The sequence below is a fragment of the Leptopilina boulardi genome, unplaced genomic scaffold (assembly GCF_019393585.1).
Source record: "Leptopilina boulardi isolate dan_hultmark-lab unplaced genomic scaffold, ZJU_Lbou_2.1 LbouV2_291, whole genome shotgun sequence".
Classification (NCBI taxonomy): Eukaryota; Metazoa; Arthropoda; class Insecta; order Hymenoptera; family Figitidae; genus Leptopilina; species Leptopilina boulardi.
In genome coordinates, this window is record NW_026137853.1 from 667,381 (window position 1) to 688,166 (window position 20,786).

A 20,786-nucleotide genomic window follows, 5' to 3' on the forward strand; every position below is an offset into this window, starting at 1 on the left:
ATGCATCAGGTTGCTTGGATGCAGGTTAGGTTAGGATTTTTAGAGAAATTCCAATATTGTAATTTTCTTTTTTGATTGGTTAAAGAAGAATGTATTGGACAATTTTTGGAGCGGTGAAAAGGCAAAATATGGCGAAATCGAAAATCCTAAAGTGCGCGAAAGCCTGTCAGTGATTGTTGTTTACATGTTCATAATAAATGCCACGTTGCGATCATCATTGTGTTTTGAGTCAAGTCAAATGAATTGGTTGTCGGGTAGAATAAATAAATTTGATAAAATAGTGACCTTTGCTTCTTAATTTATTAATCTTTGTGTTATTATAAAAGCGGCGCGCGATGCAACTTGGGATAGCAATGGTGGGCGCGTGATTTTGAACAAATTCGTGTTATTAGTGATAAACAGTGGTAAGTACAATAAAATGATGAATTTTCATATTTTTGTGATAAATTAATATTAATAGTTGTGTTTGATTGGATTTTATGAATGATTTTTATGTCCTACTTGACAGGAAAAGTGTTTTTCAGACACGCCCCCACCCAATAGTATACGCATTTCAGATACGAACGTACAATTTTTGAGGTTAAGTTGTATTTCTTCTAATTATTCCTGTCGAGTGTCTTGAAATTTTAAATCACTTATTGTTTGAAGATTTTCGTCATTTCTAGAAGTAATTGTTTTTTATAATAAGTAAATTCTCCGTCGATTAATAGTAATAAACAAGGGTAAAAGTTTGCTTTCTGGAAAATGGCGCGTTGAAGTAATAAATGGCGCTAATGTTGACTTGTGTGTGACTGTGCTTCGAATTTTTGATTATTATTCAAATTTTTCGTTTCTAATTTCAGAAAATTAGTGTTTAAATTTCTAATTGTATTATGTGGGTTGCCTAAAAGTGTTATTAATTTATGGGAATATCAAGAAATGCCGAGATAAGAAGAAAGTATTTGAATTTTTGAATTTTTAAATTAGGCCCAATGAGTGATAGTTAATTGAATCAGATATTTACGTTTTTTTTGTCGATATTAATATATATTACATAAATTAATTAAGACTTGTTAAGTTATCTTTTTTTTTGCATGTTTTCATAATTTTAGGAGAAATAATGCATATAATGTGTTATACTTGCTTGGGTTTGGGATTCTAACCTATATCTTTCTGTTGACGATACTTTTAAATGTTTAGGAATAATTTTTTAAATCTTTAAACATGTTTTTTCATAATTGGATATAAATAAGGTTTAGAAATTTTTCTTTTTGTTTTATTTATATTCAACACTGACGTGAACTTTTTGTTTTTTATTGACCATTGTTGACGCTACAAAAATGTACGTCAAGTAGTTGTAATAATGTAATAGCATATGTTTTTTTTTTTTTTTTAGTATAATTTTGTTAGTAGTTTTTTTTCAAAATTTGTTAAATTTTATTTTTATTTATATAATAGGAGGAAGTTCTTCTGTGGAATAATTCACAATGGCTACAAATAAAGGGCAAACTGTTCGAGCCCTTGTTGAATCTGTGGCTTTGGATTCACGTACTCTTAATGATCAGGATTTGAGTGCATTGAGTCTTTCACATAATGAACAATATTCGTCAACTAATTTTGAGGCCTATACAAGTATTTCTGGTGATTTAGAATGTATGAACGCTGAGGAAGTTATGACAACTGATGAAGAACATGTTGTTATTGAACAAGAATCAGAAACCGAGGGAGAGAGTGTTCTTCCCGATATTGAAATGACGGATGTTTCCGATAATGTTCAAAATGAACAAATTATATATACAACGGCAAATCAACATAATCAGAATTTAATTTTTCAAACAAAACCCACATTACAAAGAGTTCCTGTTTCAACGATTCAGGTATATAATTAATTTCTTTTTTTTTCTGTTTAAAATTAACATTGGATAATATTAATCAAAATTTTATTTTAGATGAAACAACATGTTGGACAACCGTCACAGAGTCAATCATTTATGATTGTTTCACCTGCTGGTGGACAAGGAAATAGTCAAATTTTGAAAATTTCCCATCCCTCCGGTACATCGCCAGGACAATTACAAAGTTTGGCACAAACTTTAATAACAGCAAAATCAGCCGATGGAAATATTGTTCAATTACGTTCAGCACAGCCAAATAAACCAATTATAACGACAACACAATCTGGCACTATAACATTGGGAAATGTTCAAGGAGTTAAAACAATTCAATCATCTTCTATTAAAAGACCCGTTCAAAGTGGACAACAAAATCGAAATGTAAGAATTGTTTCCTTCATTCTTTTTTTTTCTAGATAATTAATTACTTATTAATAACAAACAAAAAAATTTGTAGGTTTATACAAAAATGATACTCTCTGGTAATCAATCACAAACGGGACAAGTTCTTTTTGCCTCATCACAAGGTGAAAGTCAACAAGCGATAAAAATTATAAGTAATAATTCATCGCAAAATATATCGAATCCGACGAAAACAATAACTTTCGCTCAAGCACAACAAATGGGTCTATTAGGTCCAAGTAAAGTTCAACATATTTTACCTTCTTCACCATCTCAGAAACAGGTTTGTGTTTTTTCAAATTTTTTTTCGCTTTAAATCTAATTTTGTTTCTTTACAAAAATTGTCTTTTTCTCACAGGGAATTATTGTTAATAAATTAATGCCATCGACGGGTTCGGCTTCAAAAATGACTATTGTTTCAAATTCAATAAAATCGCCGGCTAAAATTTTACCAGCGCCGACAATGCAGACAAAAACAATTTCATCGTCACCAACATTGGTTAGTAAAGGAAATATGCAACATCAAACTGCTCAAAAAGTTATAATTAGACAGGTAATGAAATTTTGTTTATTTTTAATTAATTTGTTAATTTTTTAAAATTTTTAAATAATTTTTATTTTTTTTTCCTATTTAGAGTTCCTTGAAACCAGGAACAGTACTTGGAGGTGGACAAGTGATTCGAATTCCTGCTAATCAAAATATCGTAACATCAAATCAAGTGCACCAAATTCAAATGCCCGGACGTCAGGTGCAATATGTTAGATTAGTGAGTACACCAGCAACTGGAACAAGTAATGTTGTCACTGTTGGTAAAGCAAAACCCCAAGCGACACTACAAACAGTTGGTGTTCATCAAAAAATTGGACCTCAACAGCAAATTGTTAAAGTGAGTAAAAAAAAAAAATGTTTTTCGTATCTTTTGGAATTTTTTTTTTAACAATTTGTCACTTTTTTAAAAAATCTTTTTAATCTTTTTCAATTTATTTTCAAGTATTTCACTTTTTTCGAGTTGTCAAGTTTACAAAAAATTATTTTTTTTTTCTATTTAATACTATTTTTTATTCTATTAGTTTTATATTTTATAATAAAATTAATAACTGATTGAATTTTACTCAAAACGAAATTTAGGCAATTAGAAGTGTCACGCCAAAAGGTGGAACAGGACAAAGATTGTTGATTCCCGCTTCAGTTGGTGGTCAGGGAAAAAGTGCGGTCGCCATTCCAGCATCAGCTCTTAGTCAATTGGCCTCGGGTCAAGCCGTTATTTCTGGAGGTTCAAACGTTGGGAATATTGTCGTTCTCCCTGCTCAATATCTTCAACAGGTATAAATTTTAATTATAATTCCTTTTAACGAGACGAAAATTTGTGGAATTAAAATTAAATAGTTAATTTAATTTTTTTTCTTAAATTTACAGAAGGATGAATTGAAAATGAAAACACTTCATCAATCAACATCGAGTTTATTAAATAGTTCGCAAAGTTCAATTGGTTCATCTGGAAATATATCAATTGCTTCATACAATGAGAGTAAAATGTCACAAAGATCTGTGGCGAATAGCGAACCAAATGGAATTCGTCCACGAAAGCCTTGCAATTGCACCAAATCACAATGTCTTAAATTGTGAGTAGAAAGAAGGAAAAAATTATTTTTATCTTTTTTTTTATTTGTATTTTAATTTCTTTTAAATTAATTTTTTTCTTTTCAGATATTGCGATTGTTTTGCGAATGGAGAATTTTGTCATATGTGCAATTGTAATAATTGTTCGAATAATTTAGGCAATGAGGAAGAAAGACAGAGAGCTATTAAATCATGTTTAGAACGCAATCCAAATGCATTCCGACCGAAAATTGGAAAAGGGCGCGATATCGGTGAAGATATTGTCAGAAGACACACCAAAGGTTGTAATTGTAAACGAAGTGGTTGCTTGAAAAATTACTGTGAATGCTACGAGGTTTGTAATTAATTTTTCTTTTTTAAAAACAATTATTTAATTTAATTTTTAATTTTAAAAAAATTTGTTTTTATCTCGTGTGTCATTTGTTTATTTTTGAAGTAAAGTTTGTTCTTTTGTTTTTAGGCGAAAATCCCATGTTCTGGAAATTGTAAGTGTATAGGTTGTCGAAATGTCGAAGAGACACTTTTAACGAAAAAATCATTGAAAGATTTAGCTGACGCTGCTGAAGTTAGAACGGCACAACTCACATTAAATAAAGCTAAAATGCAACAATATTTAGATTCCACGGCTTTTAGACCGGCAGCAACTTCAAATACTGGAGCAAGGTTAGAAATTGTTTTATATTTTTCTCCTAATTATAATTTAAAATTTTTCAATAATAACTTTTCTATTTTTTCTTTTTAGACAACCATTCAATTTCCTAACTGATAAAGTTGTTGAAATAACATGTCAATGTTTAATGGCACAAGCAGACGATGCCGAACGAAATATGTTGGACGAGGAAACATCGCAAAAATTAATAATCGAAGAATTTGGACGATGCTTGAAAGAAATAATAGAATCTGCCCATAAAGCAGAAAATATCTAGCAGGGATATTTCATCAGAAAACGAAATTTCCACAATTATTTCAATTTTATCCTTGCGCATTAAAAAAAGCAATCGATGGATTAAAAGAAAAGAAAATGACTGAAATTTAAGAATACCAAAGACATGGTATGGACAAAAATAAAGTAAAACTGAAATCAGTTTTTATTTCGAAAAGAGCATCGATTTACAAACAAACAAAAAATGCACGAGAATAGGTAAAAGAATTTTTAACACTTTTTTTTTAATCAACTCGTTTAATCATATATAATATATTGATATTGTGAGTAATTGATCTTGACAATTTAATTGAATTGAAATTTTCATCGGCAAGAAAAAAAAGAGGAAAAATTGTGAAATTTAATTTGTATATAAATTATAGAGAAATGTAAGATCAAGATAAAAATGATTAGCATAATAATAACATTAAAAAAAATTTTGTACGTCAAAAAAAAAGGCGAAAATTCAATTCAAAATCGATCATTTGCTCCATAAGCTAATAAACTTATTATAGAGAACAAAACAAAAAATTTGGTTTCAATAAAACAAAAAAATTTCAATTTAATTAGCCGCCTTTGTAAAGTGTGTACAAAGATCTAATTTACTAAAAATGACGAGGAAAATTTTGATATTTTTTCAAATCCTGCAAAGAATTGCTATTCAAAAAGAAAAAGCGTCGTATCTTTTCTTTATACGTAAAAAAAATAAATACTTTCATTATTTGCTATTTTTAGTATTTACTGAAGGTATATTTAAAATTAGATTTAATTAGTTTTTACTTGTTTAATTTTTTTTTATATAGTTCTGTAGTTTGAGAATTTTCATTCAAATCGTGAATAAATTATTCACTTATAGTAAAAAGGATGCATTTTTGAAAATCTCTTTTTTGTGTAGTAAATTGTTTAACGATTTATTAATTTTTTTCCATTAAATATAAAATAGTTTTTAAAAAAAAGAAAAAAGTAGAATTATACTTTTTTTTTGTTTATTGTCAATCAAACACGATTTTTTCTCACAATTTTTTGTATGATTGGCATAGTAAACGAAATACTTTACACTTATTGTAGAATAATGTAAGAAAAAAAAATGTATAGATAGGAGTCGATTGAAGTATATAAATATATATATATTATATTATAAATAAAAAATATTATTATTATCAGAGTTGATAAAGTTAATTGCGCTCTTTAAAAAAAAAATTTTGGTGAAAAATCTGTGTGTTCAATGACATGTAGCTATTATTCTAGCTTTGCGACTTTTAAACATATATATGTTATATTTCTACTCATTAAATTATCAGATATAAAATTTATTTCAATTTTTTTCTTTCGAAACAAACCTATGTTCATTAAATCTTTTAATTTTTTAAATTTTTCCTTGAAGAAGAAAATTTAATTTTTCTAATAAAAGTAAAAATTAAATAATTAGAATTTAACAATTTTCTTTTTAGTTTCTTTAGTTTGTTTAAATTTGTTATCATTCTCATCTTCAATTGATTCTAATGCCTTATCGGAAATTGTTTTAACAGTTATTGTTGTTTCTTCTTTTTCTCTCGCAGCATCGGGACAATCTTTCTTTAAATGTGTCACATCACCGCATATTTTACAAGCACCACCTTTTGGATAAAGTCCTTTTGGATTATCGGGACATTGTTTTGCAATATGTCCCTGTTCACGACATATAAAACATTTTGCATATCTATAGTCATCGGATTTTGTAACTTTACATTCAAAATGTGTGTGCTCTGTTGATCCACATTTAAAACAAATGCCAGTTGCCGATTCTTCTTTACCAAGTTCGGGACAATCGGATAAATTGTGACCCGATTTACGACAGTGAAAACAAACTTGTTTTCTCACGCGTGCCAATGCTTTTTCTGCTTTTCGCCTCTCGAGTTTCATTGCTGCGTCTATTTCTGATTTTGGAATTCCTGAAAATAATAAAATTTTTAAAATTAAAGTCAAAAAAATGTTTTGAAAATTTCAAAAATAGAACGAACCTTTGAGAATCATTTGTTGTTTTAATTCTTTTAATCGTTCGGCGTCTTCTTTTTGAACGGGAAATCCATCGTACATGACAACTTCAATTTCCATTCCATTGATCATTAATTTCATTGATTGCATTGGTTTTCTTCTTTGATGTTCCTTGTTGTCTCTAACTTTAGGCTTTCTTAAATGATGATTTTTCATATTTGCCCTATTTCTTTCAAATCTGTTATTTTGATTTGGAAAATTAGAATTTTCCTCCAATTTTTTATCAGGTTTTCCGAATTTCACTTCAGTATTCCAGTCATTTTCCTTAGTGTCAAATACCGATTTTTTCAAATCAGTATTTGTTGTTTCACTTTTTTTATTTTTATTCTTCAAATTTCGCTTTTGACGTTTACTTAATTTTTCCGTGGGTTTTTCTATTGTTGAATTTTCATCGGATTTTTCATCAATTTTGATTTTCTTTTCCTTCTGTTCTGAAACTGCATCTTCAGATGTATCAATTTTATCACGTTTCTTCTTGTTTTTTTGGGGAGAAACAGAAACAGATTTTATTTTCAAAATATTATTTTCTTCCTCTTTATTTTTATCAGTGACTATTTGTTTTCTTTTCACTTTTTCGCTAATATCATTTACAAGATTGGTATTATTATCTTCAGTTTGATTATTTAGAGCTTCTTTAATTTTTTTCTTTTTTATTTTCTTCTCGGTTGGTTTTTCAATTTTATTCGAAGTTGATAATTTTGTTTTCTTTGTTTTTTTCGTTGGTTTATCAAATTCCGCCCAATCATTTGTCACGGGGGAAGATTCTTCTTTTTCCTCAAGTAATTGTTTTGCTGTTTTAGTTTTCCCTTTAGTTTCAAATGATTTTTCTTTTGCCAAAGATTCATTGAGTTGTTGTTTCATAATATGCCATGGTGTTGCTTCCTCTTTGACCCTTTCATTTGAAGCTTTAGAACCTTTAGCTCTTGCAAAACGTGTCATCTGCAAAATAAATTTTAATAAAAATTAAATATTAATAATAAATAACAATTTACGAATAAAATATTTAAGTTTTTCTTTAAATAGCTGTTTATACAATTAAATTATATTTATACATAAAATATATAATAAAAGTAATATAAAAATTACTATAGTATACAGTAAACGTAATATTTAAATTCTAAAATTAAATATGTTTGAAAATTCCACGTGTTTGTCAAACATTTAATATATAATTTAGATTAATTAATGTAATTACTTAGATGGAATTTATGAATCGTTTAAAAAGACAAAAAAAAAAAAATTACGTAAATAATAAACAAAAATGTAAGCAAAATCTTTGAAAGAAATAGTTTTAATAAAGTTTAAATTAATATAAATTTAAAAACAAATTTATAGGTTAAGTCACATGTGTATATAAAGTTCACATATCTAATTTCTAATATATTTCTAAAATAATTAAAAATAAAACTTACATTTCTCAAATATTAATAAAAATAATTAATAATGTATCATTTCACGTTATATAATGTCACAAAAACAATTTATTTAAACAAATTTTTTAATTAAGCAGAAAATCAACAAATGATCAACCCTTTAATTTCAGGGTTTGGAATGTAGTTCAACAACCAATGAAAATTAAAGTGAAGCTGATTGGTTGAATAAGTCACGTGACTTATTACGTAAAATACGTAAATTTAAATAGTTTCAAAATGAAAATATTTTTTCTTTTATATATAAGTGATATATTTTTTAAAAAAAGAAAAAATTGACCATTATACATAATTAATATTACATTAATTAACATAATTAATTGTTACCATAGAAAACAGAACATGTTATAAAAAATTATTATTACATAACCTCAGTTTCTATCAAGTAAAAAGATTTAAATTATTGAATAATAATTTATGCAAAATGTAAAAATTTAACACAAATATTAATTTCCTTTACTTCTTATTGTTTGTAAATGAAAAAGAATTTATATTTCTTTTCATTTCGAATTTACATGAATCTGACAGCTGACGCACGTGTGTGTAAATGTGTATGTGTTAATTATTGTGTTTGACAGTGATTTGACAGTTGGATATTGTAAATTAACAAACATGTAATCAATTGTTTTATAAATAAATAAATAAATAAATCCACTCGTTAATAATTAAAGGTACAATAAAAGAAAGTGTAAATTTCTAGTGACTTGGGATAAACAGAAATACGAGATCAACATTGTTTATAACCTCACTTTTTAATTATGGAGATAAATCCATTGAGTATTATTCTTGTAAAAAGTGACAGTAAAGGTGACAGAATGCTTTTTCGTTATCCACACACAACTAATCATGAAAGAGACTTGAATCAATGTACAAAACGAAAAAATCCTTATTCATTAATTATAAACGAAGATTTGTTGCAGGTTAGTAAAATTTTCACACCTTTCGTACGTAAACTAAAAAGATAAAATAAATTTATTTTATTAATGTTATTTTATTTGTATTTATCAATAATAATTATTGTTTTTCTTTAAATACAGTCGTTGCCATTTCCTACGTCAAATATAACAAATGGAAATCTCACAGGATTATCAGATGAAGTTCTCTCAACTTTATTTGCAGTAAAACCCGAATTATGTGAACTTAAATTTGAATTAAAAGTAAATAATGTACGTTTTGTTGGACATCCAACGCTTCTTTCATCACGTGGAACAAAGGAAACAAATTCCTCAATGTTGTTCAATGTCGTTTTTGCTCTTCAAGCACAAGCGACACATTCGGTTGTGAAATGTTATTACGATCTTAGCAGAAGGTTTGTTTTTTTCAAATTAGAAAATGCAGTTCATTAAATTATTAATTTAGTTTTGCAATTTTATTTATTTTGTTTAGACTTGGAATTGCGTTAAGGCACGAGGAAAAACGATGCGGTTATCTTAGTGAAGAAATTAAAATGATGGTCTCTACTCATGATGAAGCTGCTGCTCGGTAAAAAGGATATTTTAAAAAAATTTTAACAATTTCAAAATATCGAATTTAATTTTATGTTGATAAATAAATGAAAATTTTTTTTTTGCAGATCAGAAGAGGAGAGTGATGGCGACGAATCGCCATACGAAGTGATACTTCAAAAATGTTCTCTCGCTCGCGATTTAAAGTCTGTTTTCAACAGTTTAAGTACAACGGGAGTAATTAATATTATGATTAATAAATGGATTCAAGTTAGTTTTTGCTTGCCGCAAAAAGTTCATCAATCCCACAAAAAGGGTTTTATTATGAATCCAGAAATGATTGACAGGTTTGTTATTTCCCTCGAATAAAATTAATATTAAAAAAATAATAATAATTGGGGTAAAAAATCTATTATTAGATTGAATAAAATTCGATTAAAAATTATTGTGCTAATTAAAGAATAATGAAATTTCAATTGCTAATGAATTAATTTTACCAGGTGCTTAAAAAGTTTGAGGCCTTATCATGGTTTATTGCTATTGATTGAACAATTGGAATTATTGGAATCACTTCCATCGGATTCATCGCCAGCGTTAAAACGAATGATTCAAATGTATAATCCCTTGAAGAGTTTGCAAACTTTAGCTGCCGATTCAGATCTCACATTGTCACAAGTTTTTCAATTGACTGGACATTTGGTTTATTGGGCGAAAGCAACAATTATTTATCCACTTTGTGAAAGTAATGTTTACGTTGTTTCACCAGATGCAATTATTACAAATCAATTATTGGAAATGTTTTCCGAACAATTTCCAGGATTGTGTTTATTGCAGGTAAATTATTAAAATTAATTTCTGAAATTCTAATTTGCATATTTATATAATTTATATAATTTTTAATATTTTTTTAAGGTGCTGAGCGATTTTTCTCTACCAACTTCAATTAGTCAAAAATTAAATCCTCTAAATCAACCACAGCAGCAAACGCAGCTAGTGAAAATTATTATTTGGATGTTGAAATATCATCTTTTGTTGCAATTACATACTTATGTGCAATATATGCCAACAGTTCATGGCCGAATAATTAAAGTAATTAAATCATCAAAATTATTTCAAACTAAAAATTATTAACTATAATTTCTTTTAATTTTTTTTGTTTGTATTCATAATTTTTTTTATTGTTAACATTTTTTATTTTCAGTTCGATTTATTTTTTATTAAATTAAAAAGAAATTTGTAAGTCTTTTGAAAGTATAAAAAAATACTGTTTTAGGATTCAAAGTCCTCGGATACGTCGAGTCCAACGGGAACTGTGGAAAATGAAAATGGTCATCAACAGGAGGATAGTAGTTGGAGTCTGAGCGATACACCAAAAGGTACACCAAGTGATTCAAAAACAGATATGTCATTGTCAATTCATAAGGAGGATGGAATTTATGATTTTCAACCGGAAAATTATTCAATGCCATCGGATGATATTATTTTATTGGATAAACTTTGTCGATTAGGCTATTTTCGTGGTGCACATCATTTGGAAGAAATTATGTATTTGGAAAATATTCGTCGTTCACAATTATTACAAATACTTGATAAATTTCGCGATATTTTAATTACGTGCGAGAGTGAAGATCCAGCGATTGCACTTTTTTATTCTCAATTAAGTTCCCAGTAAAGATCAACAAATTATTTTAACAAAAAAACTGTAAGTTTGTACATATATATTACATTGTAAAAAATATTTAACATTTTAGATTTTTTATATTTGTTAAATTGTTTTATTATTGTTATTATAATCGTTATTTTCATTATTGGTAAAGCAAGTAATAAAATGAGAAATATAAAATAAATATTGCATATTATTTATATTTATAAATAAATATATTTTTTTATATTTTTTATTACAATATTATTTGAATATTTTTTGATGACTATAATTAAATTTTCTATATTTTTATAAAAAATTAATTGCAATTAATTAAGTTAATTAATAAATCAATTTCTATTTTTTTATTTTAATTAAATTTTAATTTATTATTTACAATCATTAATTAAAGTTTAATTAAAATTAAAATTGATTCATTAATAATTACAAATTACTAAAAAAAAGTCATTTAGATGACAAATTTGTTTTAAATAATGTAAAATTAAAAAAAAACTGTTGAGATTACTTTTTTTGAAATTTAAATTTACCGCCAATAATGAAATGGATTTCTATTTTTTAATAAGGAAGGGTATGCCACCAATCAGCGTTCTCTAATTTCCCGCTTTTATTTAGCTACAAAAATTGTCCACCAATGAGGAAGATTGGTTTCCAAGCTGAGAATTGTGGAAATCCGTCCAGCAGCCAATCACAGGCTAGATAAAACAGTTGCAATTCCTGTCGACAAATTTTCATCACTCGGTGGCGTCCTTTTGTTCCAGCAACATTGTTTTTTCAAAAATGGTAAATATTATTTATTTCTCCGCAACTTTTGTGTTTTATTTACTTCTCCAATCGAGGGGAATAATATTTTATGAGAAAAAGAATGGTAAATTGTCGAAAAGTGATAAAATGACCAATGAGAATAATGACTACGCATTTGACGTGTTGTGCAGGTATTCTCATTGTTTGCATATTTTTTCTCACATTTCGGCAATTTTCATGGATTGTTAATCATATTTAACTCAGTTTTGTTCAGTAATTTACATTTTCCCAATAAATAATGTATTGTGGGTTAGTTTATAACATTGTCGAAAGATGGCGCATTTTCAAGATGGCGGCGATTGGGAAAGTTGGCTAACAAGCGTTGCTCATTTATTTTTCCAGATTCCTCGGTGGTGGCTGGTCAAAAGCAAAAATCACCAGTGAAAATGATCCTGAGCATATAAGGGTGTGCCCGAAACTGAAAAGAACCCGGTCTTCTTGTAAGATTACTTTCCAAATTTTCATTTGGTTAGTAATCCAGAGAAGGGATCTCCGGGGACTTGACAGAATCGGAAGGATCGCAAGCTGTGGACAATCCCTACTTTGGTAATTTTAATCTCTTAATTAAAAATTATTTTCGTTTTTCATTAAATTTTGACCAAAATATCTTGTATGACTTGAATATTTTGAGAATATCTCATTTTTTATAAATACTGTTTTATAGGTTATGTTTGCTTTACTTTTTTTTTGACAAAAAAAAAATGCAGTGTGAATAATTTTTTTTAACAAAAATAGGAAGGAATAGGAATAGTTTATAGGAAATAAAGGAACGTAACCTACATAATTGCAGGTTAAAATAAAAAAAAATGTAAAATATGAGAAAAAATATTTTAAAAAAAGAAGAAACTCGTAAATGTACAATTGTAGGTTAGAATTAGTTTTTCCTACTATTTTAATATATCGCCTGCATAAAAATTAAAGAAAATTCCTGATATTTTCAAGATGTCGGCGATTGGGAAAATTTTTAGCAAGTGTTATTTATTTTTTTTTACAGATTCCTGGGTGGTTACTAGTTAAAAGCAAAAATGATCGGTGAAAATGATTCTGAGCATATAAGGGTGTGCCCGAAACTGAAAAGAAACCGGTCTTCTTGAAAGGTTACTTTCTAAATTTTCATTTGGTTAGTAACTCAGAGAAGGGATCTCCGGGGACTTGACAGAATCGGAAGAATCGCAAGCTATGGAAAATCCCTACTTAGGTAATTTTCCTCTATTAATTAAATAATATTTCCATTTTCAATTAATTCACTATCAAAAGATCTTGTATTAATTGAAAATTTTGAAAATATCTCGTTTTTTATAGAAAATTGTTTTGTAGGTTATGTTTTCTTAACTTTTTTTTGACAAAAAAAAAAAAAAAATACGCTACGTAAATAATTGTTTATTTTTGATAAAAATGGGAAGAAATAGTTTCTAGGAAATAAAGAAACCTAACCTGTAATTGCAGGTTAAAATAAAAAAAACCAAAATATAGAGAAATGAAAAATTTAAAGACGAATATTTTTTTTTCAAATAAAATTTATATTTGTCAGAAAATATTTAAGTAAAACTAAATTTAGATCTGTTTTTTTCTAGTTTTTAATTTGTTTTGTTCTTTGTTCCTTTTTTCAGTATCACCTGAGGAAAACAATGGGAGAGCCACCTTTAAAAAAGTATAGAGTCAGTGCGGGTTTAAAAAATTTTTTTAAATTAAATTTAAAGTAAAAGAAACTAAAAAATTTTTTTAATATATATTTTTTTTCTAAATTTCGTTTTTTTTATTTATAGATTTAAATTTTCGCGGAATAATCAGCCAATGCGCGCGCAGTATCCTTTTTGAAAATGCGCCTTATAGTTAGTTATCTTAAGTTGGCATTCATGTTTATCGCCATTTTTTATTTAAAGTAGTCATGTGTTTTACAAAGTATTTTGTTTATTTTTAAAAGTTTAATAGTTTCTTTTAAATTAAATTAATTAGATAAAGTAAAGTAATTTGATAGAGTCAGTGTTTAGTGAATGTGTGAAATTAAAATCTTTAATCTCTCGTCCGTGGGTGAAGAAATTATTTGCACTGATAACAAACAACAATCTGATTGAATTGAATAATGTGAGTTATTTATTTTAACTATTTTTATTTAATTTCTATTATTTCTCATGTGCTTCTTTAATGAATATTTATTGCTTATTGTGCCTTATTTTCTTATATTTTTATTGAAGCTTTTAACAAATTTTTTCAACACGTACAAAAGTGAGGTTAGAAATTTTTAAGTACAAATGTTTTTAATATATTTTTTGATAAATTTTATTAATTGTACTAAAAAAAATTATTTGGATTAATTTTTATTTTATAAAATAATGTCCAGTATTTTTTAAAAATACTTGTATTTGAATTTTTATTTGCAAAAATGATTATTTTTACAATAACTCACTTTTTTTCGTGTTGATTGATTTATTATTTGACTTTTTTGCCTTCTTGCAAAGTGCAAGATGGAAGTTTTATTTAAGAATTGATATATAAAGGTTTTACGTTTATTTTTTTATTATTTTGGGATATTGTATATTTTAAAATAATTAATATTGCTTGTTATTGTTGGTGCTGTTTTGGTTTTTTATTTAATGTTGGTCTTTTTATTGAAACAATTTTTTTTTGGGATTATTTTCTTTGTTTCTTTTTCGATATTCTCAAGTTTTCCACGATATTTGTAATTTGTTTTTTCCTATGGTGTGTGGCTTTTTTTCTTTGGGCTCTTTTTAAAATTATTCCACATTTTAATGGTGTTTCTTTAATTTCTTGTTCTTTTCTTCGCATTTCGTTGTATTTCTTTTCATAAGTTTCGCCTTTGCTTTTAATAGTGGCTTTTTAGATTTTATGAAAAAAACAGAAGTTTATAACAATAGAATTTATTTTGTTCAGAGGCATTTGGAGGTCAATCTGGAACAATTTTTGTCATCTTTAAAATTATCAGGAGTTGGTGTGTCTTCCATATACGCATTTTCTCAACAAGCAGTGAATTTCGAATTATTTAGATTTTAAGATATGTAGGTTATTTACAGATCTTTTTTTTTCGTATGTTATAATTTAAAAGAAGCTAACAACTAAATTAAATTCTCAAATTTTTTCATTGTGTTGAATAGTAAATTACAAAATCGTCAAAACGTTTATAATTTTATTATAAATCAGTGTATAATTAAATATGATACAAAGAACTTCGATAATATATTTATTATCATTAAGATATAAAAATGTATCGACTTTAATTTTATCAGGATCGTTTTTATAAAATTACTTTCTTGTATTTATAGATAGCAGCATCGGGTATATTTTATTATCGATATATAAAATTAAAAAAGAATATTTTTAATAATTTATTTAATTCTAAAATAATATATACATTTTCTTGAATATTTGCCTTTGCTAAAACCGTTTCGTTAAAAAATTGTTTTTCTATGAATATTTATTGATAACATGAAAAAAGTTGCTATCAATATTTAACAAGTGATTTTATTATAACTTGTTGAGTATATTTGTAATTGTTTTAAGCAAATTTAAATTTATTTTGTAAATTTTCTTTCAAGTACAATTTTATAAAATCGACAAACTTTCCATCAGGTTGTAATAATTCAGAAAATTGTCTTCGTTATATTTTTTATATTAGATTAGAAATAATTGTTTTTTCGTTAATAATTTAAGGAAGTGAATAAAAAATGAAGAGATTACTTAATTACATGCGTGGTTTGTTATATAGAGCTTTGTCCTATAAATTGAGCAAATTATGTCTCTCTGATACCGAATCTCACGCTATACCTCATAGTAATTGCTTGGCTTCTGATATACAATCCCAGCATGTAGTCCGTTGCCAGTGATATTTGTTTTGAGAAACATAATTAATTGCTTCGTCAGGTATACCACACAATACTCTGTCTTCGTGTTGATGACGTTGACACAATTGAATGCTTAATCATTAATTCTAGATAATTGACTAATACATAACATATTTGCCAAGTAAACATCCGATTTGTTGGCTATATATATATATATATAGTCTTTGAATTAATCTATAAAAAGTTTGTTTTTTTTCCCGCTGATATGTAGAATTTCTCATGAAATATTTCCTGTTTTGTGAAATCAGAAGATTATTTTTTGTCACGAGTGTATAAAAATTTTATGCTGGAAATTTCAGGTGAATTTTATAAAAAAAAAAAAGATAAAATAAGGAAGTATTTTTTTTCCATAATAAATTATTTTATGAAAAAATTTATAATTAGTAAATTACGAAAAACTTTTTCTTAGTTAAAACGTTTAAAAGTGAGGGAATATTATGTTTTGGTATTAATTTCACAAGAGAGGAAGTTCAAGTTCAAGGAGAAAAAAAGTTATCATAAAGAATCAAAATAATCAACTTCGGTCTTTCCTTATTGGAAAGTGGAGTTTAAATAAGTTAAATTGGAAGTTTAAATAAGGCTAATTTTTGAAATTAAAATTTTTTTTATATTTCTAAATTCTAATTTAACAGAATTTTTTTTTCTTTGAATTAAAATTCATTATCGTATAGGTATTTCAAAATATCTGTAATATCATACTTTTTGTATAGTGGGGAAAATTATTTCTATTTCGATATAAGCTCAGATGTCAAACGATGTCTTATAAGACTGTACAGTATTAGATTTCTGCGGCAAATCCTTTCTCCTCTTTGCATTTAGTTGGAAAATAGCAGAGGCATGAACATGTCTATATTCAGAGTTAATCGCGTATTTCTATTTGTAAAAATTGTTTAGTTTCTATGAAAATAATTGTTAGTGTTTGATAATTGCAAGTGATAAGTTATTTAATCTTTGTGTCACGTCCAGATTTATATACACGTTTTGTATATATAATTTTTTTTTATTATACCAAGAATTATACGAGAATAATTTTTCAAGTTTCTCTACTTGCTTTGAGTTGTGAATATAATTAAATTTAGAAATTTGCTCATTCTTGTGATAGCGTGAGTGAAGAATAAAAAAAAATATATATATAAAAAGAGAAACTATTTTTTTTTTTTACAAAAAGATAGTGTTTTTTTTTTTTTTAATAATTTTTTTGGAAAGTGTATTTTTCTTTAATTTATTGATATACCTTTACAAAATTAACGAATTTTTGAGAAAATATTTGTCAACTATTTCGTAATTAGTTGTCATTGTTTATTTTATTATGAATTATTTAGTGAATTATTTGTGTTGGTGAAAAGTGCACGTGGTACAGAGAAGAGCAGACTTTACTTTCACTATAGAGTTGACTTGAGTCCACTTTTCCTTGTCGATTCGACCTGCATTGAGATTTAGATTCGAAAGATTTTCATGAATAGTATAATATAGCACAAAATCGAATGAAAATTAATTAAATGGAATCTTAATAAATTTCTTTTTATATTGTACTTTTTTTAAAATTTGATTTAGTTTTTATCTGCAGTTATGAAATATAATTAATGAATAATAATAATAATAAAATAATAAAAAAAATAATAATTATTATAATTATAAGAAAAACATTTCTATTAATGGATCATTTCTTTTTATTTAACAGTAATTAAAAATAAAAGTTTAAAAATAATGTTAACAGTAAATTGAATTTTAACAGTGTTCAAAAATAAAAATTAATTTTTGTTCTTCGTTTTAAATTGCAAAATGTTCTACAGTATTTTTGCGGAGGATAATAAAAAAAAATTCTATAGTACCAATTGAATGAAAAATGCGAAGACAATTACTCTATAGGAAGTTTGTGTAATAATTAGAGACACTTGAAATTGATACGTAAAAAAATTGTCATTCAGAATATTACTTTGAAGGTTGTTTTTCTAAATATGAAAAATGAATTTTAATTAAATTTGAAATTTTCTATTCATTTATCTATTTTTGTATAATTACTAATAATAATTTTATAATAATAATTAATTTTTAAATAATTAATAACTTCCTATAATGAAAAAACTTTTTTCATGAATTTGTTTAATATTAAAATTTTTTTTAAATCCTTTCAAATGATCTCCTTTATTATTTCAAAGATGGAGTAATTATTATTACAAATTATTACTATAAATACTATATTTTCAATTTTCATAATTTATAATTGTATTGTTATCTCCATTATAATAGATAGATTTGTCTTCTTTATTATTATTTTTTTATTATTTTTATTATTATTATTTTGAGTGTGGAAATTTCAGTTTTTCATTCAAAGTGTTTTAATTAATTTATTATATATTTTAATAAGTTTAAAAAAATAGGAGAAATAATTTTTTTTTTTGAAGTGTATATATATGCAATACCAGTAAAATAGATGTTATTCGTTAAAGTGGATACTAACGAGCCTTGTTGTGAATAAATTTCCCGTTTCTGTTATCAAGAGGTGGCAGTACCTAATAATCCTTTGAAATGCTCGAAGCGTTAGAGAGACAGAGAGAGAGAGAGAGAGAGAGTAGCCTTCGTGAAGTGCTAAACAGCACTGTCACTGTTCTATTGTCGTGGAAATTCCAATGTAGACGATGAATATTGCAAATTCGAGACGAAGCTTAGCGAACTGTTACAACCGGACGATGAGGCGATAGTGTGTATAAAGTTCATCGAGCGAGCGTGTTGATTCCCTACAGGCTCCTTTGATAACGTTTTCGTTGTCAATATACAGGAATACGTTCCGCATGACCCCTGCCAATAAAACAAATATTATAACACACTGGTTTAGAGTTGCTTTTTCCAATTGCATTTTTATATAATATCGATTATAAATTCTTTTTCATTGATTTATTCGTCTATAACAGAAAAAAAAATAAAATTGTCCAATTAATTTCATCACAAAAAGGATTTCAATTTAAAATCTGATTCTTTGATCAATCAAGTAGTTTGAAAACAGTTTAATATGTTATCTTTTGATTCGCAACGTTTTTTGTTCTCTCTCATTTGTTAAAATAAAATTTTTAGTAAAATTCGAATTTCGATTTAGTGACAAAAATTTACTAGCACAATTAAATTGAATGTTAAATAAAAATGATAATAATGATGATAATTGTGTGTTAATTAGTAACAATTATTTAATTCTAATTGATATAATTATGGAAGCAAAAGGAGGAATATTGTAATTATTAATGCTGTTGCAGTTGAATTAACTTTGAGAATTGAAGCGAGACCATGATATTCGGGAAATTTGTACATGTAGACTTGAAAACGGATATTCTATTGCTAACTGTATATATAAATCTCTTTATGATGACATGTAACTGGAAAATTTTCTCATCAACGATTTAATTAAAGTTGAATTTAAACTATTATCATATTATAGTTTCGTATATTTCTGATATATATTTGCAGATTATAACCAAATCAAATGAATTTATTAAATTGATATTGAATTTCATAAAATCTAAGTTCATTCATTATTATAATATAATGTATATATTATTGAACGAATATATATCTCAATTGTTTTGGTCATGAATTTCGAAATAGTTAGTCGCTTGTTATAATTTTCCATAATAATTTCGGTTATTGAAAGTAAATCCTTGGAAATGAGTGTTTTATAGAATATACATTTTTTTTTTCGTTTTTGTCGATTAATATTATAATTCAAATGAAAGTGGAATATTGTGTTATATAATGTCAGTGAAAAATTATGCTCATCAATATACGTTACAAATAAAAAATGTTGGAAATGAAAGGGAAGATTACAGTTTTAGTGATTCCTCAAACGAGTCGGAAGACCTTTTTCCTTTGATCCGACAAAATCTCGACAGACACAAGATGAGAGATTCGGTACAACTACAGGGAAATAGAATCAATTCTTCTAGTATTATTAAGGTGAGTTCTTTTTTCGTTCGTTTTGATTTCTCCTGGAAAATAGCGGATAAATCCAAACAAAGGCATTTTCTTTTAATTAAGCTTTAATCTAGTTCAATCCCAAATGAGATTTTTCAGCTGCTATTTTTCTTTAGTAGGATTTTTTGTTTTGTTTATCTACTGGTATTTGAGAAGATAAAATGTTTTAAAATGTCAATGTTATTCATCGATTTATTTGCGATTAAATAATATATTCCATTGGTGATTTCATTTCATTCGATTATTTGATAATTAAAACTATTTAGTTGAGAACGAACATAAAGCTAATTAAAGTCTCTGAAAACGAACATATTTTTTTCCAGTTACAAGTTTGGATTTCGAAAAGTTTACTATTTTTTTTAGGCGAATGAAATGTGTTTAATTTAAATTACTAATTCATTTAATTTGTTTCTAAATTCGCTTTTCTGTTTTAAGAAAATTTAAAAAAGAATTATTTGAGGTAGTTTTTAAATTTTAATTTTCACAGGAGGAATTTAGAATTAATAAAATGAAGAATGATATAAGTTTTCTTGGGAAAATTCAATTTTGATTCTTTGAGTATTATTAAATATTTACAATGGTTAGATCGTAACTTCTTTTTTGGTGTAAGAATTCACAGAGAGATTCTTTGCTATTCGCATAAATCTCCCGCAACGTCACCGATAAATCGAACTTAAGTAAATGGTATTTTACTTTACTCGAAGAATTTTATCTGAACTGTCGCGCTTTCTTTGTGAGTATAGTTTCTTTTTGCCAAACCATTGATCGCTTTCA

The 20,786-nt window shown here is 26.3% G+C and overlaps 3 protein-coding genes across 11 annotated transcripts in view; 2 read left to right on the forward strand and 1 right to left on the reverse strand.

Annotated features, from left to right (window-relative positions):
* The first annotated feature begins 110 nt into the window (after positions 1-110).
* Positions 111-5,678, forward strand: LOC127282214 (protein lin-54 homolog). 4 transcript variants are annotated; one of them, XM_051306350.1, is made up of 11 exons: positions 111-404; positions 1,438-1,856; positions 1,929-2,252; positions 2,329-2,556; positions 2,632-2,826; positions 2,909-3,160; positions 3,403-3,597; positions 3,691-3,896; positions 3,982-4,228; positions 4,355-4,557; positions 4,637-5,678. In XM_051306350.1, the coding sequence occupies exons 2-11, from the start codon at positions 1,467-1,469 to the stop codon at positions 4,818-4,820; spliced, it is 2,424 nt and encodes an 807-aa protein (XP_051162307.1). In that variant the 5' UTR covers positions 111-404; positions 1,438-1,466; the 3' UTR covers positions 4,821-5,678. The 4 variants fall into 4 exon arrangements, with proteins under 4 accessions (XP_051162307.1, XP_051162308.1, XP_051162310.1 ...); XM_051306351.1 differs by lacking the exon at positions 111-404 and adding an exon at positions 555-667; XM_051306353.1 differs by lacking the exon at positions 111-404 and adding an exon at positions 556-579.
* Positions 5,679-5,785: 107 nt separating this feature from the next.
* LOC127282216 (zinc finger CCHC domain-containing protein 9-like) lies at positions 5,786-8,401 on the reverse strand. The gene is made up of 3 exons (XM_051306354.1): positions 8,263-8,401; positions 6,817-7,789; positions 5,786-6,747 (listed from the first exon to the last, which is right to left on the reverse strand). Exons 2-3 carry the CDS (start codon positions 7,787-7,789, stop codon positions 6,242-6,244), a joined length of 1,479 nt encoding a protein of 492 aa, XP_051162311.1. The 5' UTR covers positions 8,263-8,401; the 3' UTR covers positions 5,786-6,241.
* Positions 8,402-8,735: 334 nt separating this feature from the next.
* The window catches only part of LOC127282191 (GATOR complex protein NPRL3), a 43,768-nt gene continuing 31,717 nt past the window's right edge, over positions 8,736-20,786 (forward strand). The window contains exons 1-13 of one of the 6 annotated variants that reach the window (XR_007843166.1): positions 8,736-8,894; positions 8,981-9,200; positions 9,318-9,589; positions 9,667-9,762; positions 9,854-10,072; positions 10,226-10,559; positions 10,638-10,814; positions 10,999-11,427; positions 12,001-12,168; positions 12,532-12,735; positions 13,184-13,387; positions 13,800-14,274; positions 15,082-16,159. Coding sequence is in view for 1 of the 6 variants with exons in the window: in XM_051306309.1 (XP_051162266.1) it covers positions 9,039-9,200; positions 9,318-9,589; positions 9,667-9,762; positions 9,854-10,072; positions 10,226-10,559; positions 10,638-10,814; positions 10,999-11,397 (1,659 nt within the window). In the remaining 5 variants the exon portion in view is untranslated. Of the gene's footprint in view, positions 9,201-9,317; positions 9,590-9,666; positions 9,763-9,853; positions 10,073-10,225; positions 10,560-10,637; positions 10,815-10,998; positions 11,573-12,000; positions 12,169-12,531; positions 12,736-13,183; positions 13,388-13,799; positions 14,275-15,081; positions 16,160-20,786 lie in introns of those variants that run through there. The other 5 variants (XR_007843164.1, XR_007843163.1, XR_007843167.1 and 2 more) reach the window with 5 other exon arrangements.

What these genes read in the sequence shown, in the direction of transcription:
- LOC127282214 (XM_051306350.1), top strand. Translation starts at nt 1,467, where the DNA reads ATGGCTACAAATAAAGGGCAAACTGTTCGAGCCCTTGTTGAATCTGTG. An exon ending in AAAAAGTTATAATTAGACAG is followed by an intron (nt 2,827 to 2,908) that starts GTAATGAAATTT and finishes TTTCCTATTTAG; the next exon opens with AGTTCCTTGAAACCAGGAAC. An exon ending in AAATCACAATGTCTTAAATT is followed by an intron (nt 3,897 to 3,981) that starts GTGAGTAGAAAG and finishes TTTTCTTTTCAG; the next exon opens with ATATTGCGATTGTTTTGCGA.
- LOC127282216 (XM_051306354.1), bottom strand. Translation starts at nt 7,789, where the DNA reads ATGACACGTTTTGCAAGAGCTAAAGGTTCTAAAGCTTCAAATGAAAGG. An exon ending in ACAACAAATGATTCTCAAAG is followed by an intron (nt 6,748 to 6,816) that starts GTTCGTTCTATT and finishes TATTATTTTCAG; the next exon opens with GAATTCCAAAATCAGAAATA.